Raw genomic sequence first — 7,500 nt, 5'->3', positions numbered from 1 at the left:
TGTCTGTCAGTGCGTACACTTAGCCAAACACACACACACCACACACACACACACACACACACACACACAGACAGACGCGCGAGCGCGATGATGCATGATTTAGTGAAGTATGTGATGTGATGTGATGTGTGTGTGTGTGTGTGTGTGTGTGTGTGTGTGTGTGTGTGTGTGTGTGTGTGTGTGTGTGTGTGTGTGTGTGTGTGTGTGTGTGTGTGTGTGTGTGTGTGTGTGTGTGTGTGTCAGCATGTAATGTCAGTTTCTTTTCGCAATTACTAGTTTTTCGTGAGTCGGAGTATGTTTTCATTTTTTCTTTTAACTTGTTAATGTAATTTCATTCAAATATAACTAACTGTGGTCAATAAATATCTATCTATCTGTCTATCTATGTGTGTGTGTGTGTGTGTGTGTGTGTGTGTGTGTGTGTGTGCGCGTGTGTGTGTGTGTGTGTGTGTGTGTGTGTGTGTGTGTGTGTGTGTGTGTGTGTGTGTGTGTGTGTGTGTGTGTGTGTGTGTGCGCGTGTGTGTTCTGCTTTTTATTAGTATAGTGACTTGCATATCATAGTTTCCTTTTAATGAATAACGTGGTTTATTCATCGCCATGCACTGGGAGGCAACAACCGAGCTCACCAGCAGCCACCAGACATGCCGCGGTGCATTACTCAGTGTCAATGAACGGATGAACGCTGATGAAGGGACGCGGGTGAACGGGCGAGGGTAATTAGATCAGAGTGCATTACAATTTGGCAATTAATCATGTCATTGGATATGTAATCTAGCTGTGGCTATTCTGGGTTCGTGTTTTTGTCATTGCAATTCATGTTTTCGTTTTCCTATCTATCTATCTATCTATTTCTTTTTACTACAGTCGTTCAGTCTCCACCCATTAAAACGTAGAAAGAGATGACCTTTTGGTGTTTATTTTTTTAGGGTAAGGTATTTTATTTTGGTCTTTTTTTGGGGGGGTGTGGGGATAGTTCTTATATGAAGGCTAACTGAGTTCTTATGTGATGTTCAACTTCTATTTTCTTTATTTATTTTGTACGTAAATAAAATACATAATCATTCTCGATCGTTTTCTAGCATATGTCTTCCTCCTTTTGCCAGTTACTGTTGCAACTACTCCTCCTCTCCCTCTACCTCTTCCTCTTCTTTGCCTTATCTTTCTCTTCCTGCTACTCTTCCTTCCTTTATCCTTCTTCTTCTCCTTCTCCTCCTCCTCCTCTTTCTCCCTCAAGTTTCGCATTTTTCTCCTTTAAAATTCATCTATTCTTCTTGCTCTTCCTCTTTCTCATCCTTCTTCCCATCCTTCTCTTCCTGCTTCGTCTTATTCCTCTTGGAAAATTCTTAATCTCATCGCGGCACAAAGACGCCCCAAAGTCTCCCTATAAAACCGCATTTCCCTCTTATCTCTCGACCAAAAATTTGTGATGCATCATCCAAGAGTCAGTAACGCAGGAAAGCCCCGCGGCCCTTTGCTTGAAACACGAGGAAAAAGAGACAAGATGGAAGAAGAAGGGGAGAGGAACTATTTTCTTCCCCACCCGTGACCTATTTCTCTCTGTTTGTTCGTATCCTCCTGTCCGGTTTTTTTACTTTTCTTTTCTTTTATCAGGTTCTCCTCTCCTGTAGTCTATTTGTCTGTCTTTCTTTAATCTCACCTGTTCTTCATTTTTTAGTGGTATACATTTTTGCGTTTTCTTTATTCAAACACCATTTTAGACCTCTCCTCTTCCTCCTCCTCCTTCTCCTCCTCCTTCTCCTCTCCTCCTCCTCCTCCTCCTCCTCCTCCCTGTTTCCCCTCCTGTTTGGTTACGAAAGCGTGAGGAAAGATGAAGGATAGAAGACATAAAAAGACATCCATACATTAACAGTTGACTGAAGTACTAACACTCATCAAATAGTCACTCATAACTCCATCACTTCCACACCACTTACCATCACCTCACTTCACCACACCTCACCACACACCCTATTACCTCCACATATACGGCGTTGTATCACATTACCTCCACTATTACTCTTCCACTCACCACTCCACATCCCATCACATTACCGCACGAACACACACACACACACACACACACACACACATGGCCAAATTTTCTCCCCACCTCCTCCTTTCCTTTCTCTCAGCCACTAACTAATGCGAGTCTCCATTTCTCTTCATTTCATTCAGTTTGGGGAGAATTTTTACTTCACCGGAAACACGAAAAAGGTTTATAAAAATGAGAGTAAAATAAAGCGGAAGATGTAAATAGATTGCTGTGAATCAAAATAAAGAAAATAAAAAAAAAGTTGTAAGATTATTATAAAATATTAGTAGAAAAATAAAAGATGGATGAATAAAAGAGGATAAATAAAGATCAATCATCGTTTAATCAAAAGCGAGACTGAAAAGAATTTATAAAAGTTGAAGAAAAGACTATTATATGTTCAATGTCTCTGTGAGTGGGATTTTCAAGTGATATTTAAGTGTTATTTTTACATTCTCCTCATTGTTTTTAGGGGTAATTTAAAGATGAACTAGCATATTTTACCATTCCTTATTGCAGACATAAATATTTCCTGTCCTTTCCCTTACGTAATAATTTATTGAACAGCTGGTTGTTTAGCGTTTTCTTCCCTTTCATATTCCATAACTAAACCATACACGTTTTACTTTCACTGCTTTGTTTTCTTTTAACCTTTTTCAATACTGAAACGAATTTTTACCATAATTTTTGGGGTTGATTGAACTTTTTTTTTTTACATGAGGAAGGGTCTATGGAGGTCAGAAGTTTAATGGCCACAGTCCTCACTATTTTAATCCCCCACATGAGTTTCTGAGGCTGTATAAAATCACCAAATAATAAGCAGAATGAATATGATAACGCAGCATGGTACTGAAGGGGTTAAGAGAAGCTGAAGGGAAGTTATTTATACATTTTATATTTTGCCATTAGTCTCATTTAATGTTGTTTTTTTCCTAGCATCAGATGACATTTTATTAACGTTTTTTCTTCGCATCAAATAGAAAAAAACTGATCAAAATACTAAGAATTATATTTAAGCATCAAATTCTCTTTAAGCACGGAACAAGAGCCACAAACTGAATATTAACTATTTACACAAGTTTATGTTTCAAGTAACGAGAGTAAATGATTTGTTGCCTGAGCTGCTGACGTCTCTCAGGCCTTTGTGTTGAAGTTATTATAAGAGCTAATGTCTGCATGATGGGCTCTTCAACTCCCTCACGACTTACTTTAGGGACATGAGAGAGAGAGAGAGAGAGAGAGAGAGAGAGAGAGAGAGAGAGAGAGAGAGAGAGAGAGAGAGAGAGAGAGAGAGAGAGAGAGAGAGAGAGAGAGAGAGAGAGAGAGAGAGAGAGAGAGAGAGATAGCAGAGATGAACGGGTATAAGTATGCAAGACTAATTGAAAGATATACTTAATAAATTTAATAAGACACTTGGATGAATTTAGATTACACCACAACTTTAAATTAAAAAGATATTGAATAGAAAAGCCTTCATGAAGCACTTATGGAAGATATCATTTGAACCACGACGACGACGACGACGACGACAACAACAACAATAACAACAACAAAACTTAGACCACAACTCTCCTCAACGTTACTTCCTAATTAGCGCTCACACGTGTCCACTGCAGGGCCTTTCATCAATCAGTCAATGAATCAAACAGTCAATCAGTTCATTAATCAACACTTATTTGTATACTGTCATAACTCACTCACAGTATATTCATTTATAAACCCTGGAAGGTAAAAAGATATTGAAAATCCTCTCTTCATGCAGAACTACCACGACCAACACACATACACACACACAGACAAATGCACTCACACACTCACACAGACACAACCAATGCAGAAAGAGCAAATAGACACACGGAAGAAAGAACGAACAGGAATGAAAAGGTTGATAGAATGCATGAGGGCTGAGAGAAAAATGATGACATATACATGAAATTGATGGACAACACTGGAAACCGCGACGCAGAACTAATACATTCATGAATAATAGAAAAGAGGACGGGACAGGTCGCAGTCTGGAAAGAGCCGGGACGAGATAAAAAGAAAGGAGGTTAAATAAGACTCATGGAATGAAAAGAGAGGATGATGGTAGGAAGGAAGAAGGAATGCAAGAATAATAAAGTAAATAAAGACGAGAAACGATGGGAGGATAGGAAAGGAAATAAAGAAAATTAAAAAGACGGAGAAAAGGTAAAATCAAAAGAAAAGGAGGGAAAAACGTGAAAGAATGAAATGTATGGAACGAGAGAGATAGGAATATGAGAAAGGAATTAGGCATACAGGGGATGAAGTATGTGAAATGCAATACAATAAAAGTAAGGAGAATATATATATATATATATATATATATATATATATATATATATATATATATATATATATATATATATATATATATATATGGTAATGAAGTATAAAAGTGAGGGAAAAATACGAGAGGGGGAGAAAAGGATTCACAAATGAGGCTGATCGAATGACAAAATCCAAACGATATCTGCTCCGCGCCAGAGAAGGGAATTTTTTTTTTTTTTTCATGTTTAGAGCAAATGAAGAGGAAAATACTAAATATATTTGTTGATGTAAATTTTCTTTATTGTCAAAACTTATCAGCATATTTTGCAACTTATTTCCACTATAAATTTATACCTCTGCCAACTCTTTTTACACCATTACCGCGGCTGTCACCACATGTGCACGTATTGGTCTGATTTATTACATGGTTCAGGCCTTCCTTGAGCGACGAGGGGTATCACTGCATTATTACACGACGCATGAGGGGAGCGTGGCTTCCAATGAAAGGATGCTAGAACCTTCCTGAAATACTCTCTGTCTGAGCTCTAAAACCGGTTAATGATGTATACTGTCACGTTCTGTATGTCTGACAGCAGACATAAGTATTCGCTTTGGGTGTAATTCAACATACTCATGAAATAGCATCTGCAAACTGTGAGCTCAGGTACCTGTTTGTTAAAGACCACGCAGATATTATTATACAACTAAATATCGTTTATAAAATTTCGCTGTTATGTTACTTTATTTTCCTAAATGGTCACGGCTTAAAAGAAAGCCATGAAACAAAAGGTCGACGAGATGGCCGCTTCCAGGAACTGGTTTTCTTTTGCTGACCACGGTGCAGGACGTGTTGCAATCACGAATTAATTGAGTCTACCCCTAATGGACATCACACCAACCTCACAAATATGAAAAGGGGAAAGGAACTGCCCAGACCCGGGATTGAACCGGGGACCTTTAGATCTTCAGTCTAACGCTCTCCCAACTGAGCTATCTAGGCTAACGTACCATTTCTACGATTATATGAGATTTTATAACTAAGAGCTGCAAGATTGAATGAAAGCTTTGCATATAGGTGATAATGCATAAACGACATATTGACACATTCTAAAGCTGCGTTCATTTCCTACCTTCCTTCAGATAAAGACAACAAATTATTCACCACCTATATCTGTTTCTTGAATTATAAACAACTTACTACAGACACGTCCGCTCAAGTCGACCTTTACTACTGAGTGTCCCTGTTCACTTATGCACTAACAATATTTGCTCGAGATGTCAGTCATTTTGTGCATGATGTTGACTGAGTGTGTAATGAGTGTTTATTCAAAGTGTCTAACGTTGCCCTTGTGTTGCAGAGTGTTGATCCTGGCGATAATGAGCTGCACCAGTCGACGCCAACAGGCCGCTAACAACGCCAAGAAGAACTCTAACAAGGACGGCAACCACAGCCCCAAGATCAACCTGGAGGAGGCGTGGTGACTAAATGAGGCTGCGCTGCCCCCCGTCGGCCAGTGGGAGACGCGGGACTCCAAGGGGGAAGTGATCTCCACCCAGTGGGAGCTGAACACCACCGCTGATGACGACGAGTGCATCAAACCCCTGCGGGACACCACCTGGGAGGAGTCCACGGCCTTCCGGGAGATGTCACTAGCCCACGGCAAGTTCAAGGTGTGTCGGGTGTGAGTGAAGATCTAGCGTGGGTGTGACGCCTCCCGCAGCAGACTGTATGTGATGAGGCGAGAAGGACCTGTCATCCATCCATCCATCCATCCGCGGCCCCGGGATGTGTGAGTGGGCGGGCATGCGCAAGCCGACTGACTGACCTGACCACAACGTACGTGATCACAGTATTACAAGGAATGAAGTGGACGAAGTGCTGTGTAGGGAAGCTGTTAACCCATGACCGTACTATATAGAAAAAAAATACTAAAAAAAAAATGTACATTATGAAATAACAAATCTGATCCTGAATTCGAGCAACTGACAGACTGACTAAGAGACTGACAGGCTGACCGATTATTAAAACACTTCATTCATACCGAATTCGACGACAGCAGGATGTATTTCATTATTCACACCCAAACCCTCCTCCTTTCTTCCTCTCTCCTCATATGTCACACTCAGTCAACACCACTCCCCTTTTCCTCCAATTACTTTTCCTCCTCCTCCTCCTCCTCCTCCTCCTCCTCCTCCTCCTCCTCCTCCTCCTCCTCTTCTTCCTCCTCTTCCTCCTCCTCCTACTCTTCCCTTTAAACAAGCTTATCTGAAACCTAGAAGTTTTAAGATAAAGAAAAAGTCACCCAAACAATCTTCAATCCTCCTCCTCCACCTTTCCTTTACAGACACACAATACTCATTAAAAAAAAATAAATAAATAAAACAAAAAAATAATAATATAGAGATATGAACCACTCCGCGATCCCACCGTGGCGACGCTTCGAAACACTGTGAATAAATGAACGAAACACTATGACTGTGTCTCTTGTCATGATCTCAGTGCTTCATAAATCCCTGGTTCAAAAGTTTATGAAGCACGGGCAGATCTTCATTTTGTTCTCTTTACTGATATTTTTTTTCTTTTTTCCCTCATTCTAGACTGGACTAGGAGTGAAAAAAAACGTGCCTTATGAAGATTGATGGTTCAGTTTTGATATAGACAAGTTTCGTCATTATACATCTCTTTCTTCCTCTCCCTCCCTCCTCCCTACCCAGTCTTCATTCTTATCTGTCCTTCCCTCCCTCCCTCCCTCCCAATATCCCTTCCTCTCCCCATCCCTCCCAAACAGTTTCCATCACTGCATGAGACAATGAACTATTTTTCGTTATTGTAAATGGAAAGATACTTAACATAGGAAAGTCTTACTCAGAGGCAGAATATGATAACAATAGTATGGCACTGAAGTACAATCCTTTATATTACTTTTTTTAGGAGTACATTATAAATAATAACTTTTCAATAGTTAAAGAATCCATTAATTGTTTGTACAACTCGTGGATTTTCTAAGCCTTATAAGTATTCTACAGCTCCTAAATTACTCTTAAATTAGATATAGTCTTTAAATTATGTGCACAGAAGAGATATTTATATTTATTTCTTATAAGGTTGACGTTATAAAACTTTCAGTGTATTAATAACGTGAACTGTCAATAAAAAAAATTACAAATATGATTAT

The 7,500-nt window shown here is 39.5% G+C and overlaps 2 protein-coding genes and 1 non-coding gene across 7 annotated transcripts in view; 1 reads left to right on the top strand and 2 right to left on the bottom strand.

Annotated features, from left to right (window-relative positions):
* Positions 1-7,500, bottom strand: part of LOC123504992 (trichohyalin-like) — a 335,118-nt gene that overhangs the window by 286,505 nt on the left and 41,113 nt on the right. The window lies entirely within an intron of this gene.
* Positions 1-7,500, top strand: part of LOC123504997 (protein TonB-like) — a 53,827-nt gene that overhangs the window by 45,307 nt on the left and 1,020 nt on the right. The window contains exon 2 of the mRNA XM_045255998.1: positions 5,683-7,500. This exon is cut by the window's right edge and continues 1,020 nt beyond it. Coding sequence (XP_045111933.1) covers positions 5,683-5,806 — 124 coding nt within the window. The 3' untranslated portion in view covers positions 5,807-7,500. The remainder of the gene's footprint in view (positions 1-5,682) is intronic.
* On the bottom strand, positions 5,252-5,324 carry Trnaf-gaa. The gene has a single exon. It is a non-coding gene; the product is annotated as a tRNA-Phe (tRNA).

The sequence above is a fragment of the Portunus trituberculatus genome, chromosome 17, assembly GCF_017591435.1.
Source record: "Portunus trituberculatus isolate SZX2019 chromosome 17, ASM1759143v1, whole genome shotgun sequence".
Taxonomy (NCBI): domain Eukaryota; kingdom Metazoa; phylum Arthropoda; class Malacostraca; order Decapoda; family Portunidae; genus Portunus; species Portunus trituberculatus.
This window is presented reverse-complemented; position numbering and strand designations above follow the sequence as displayed.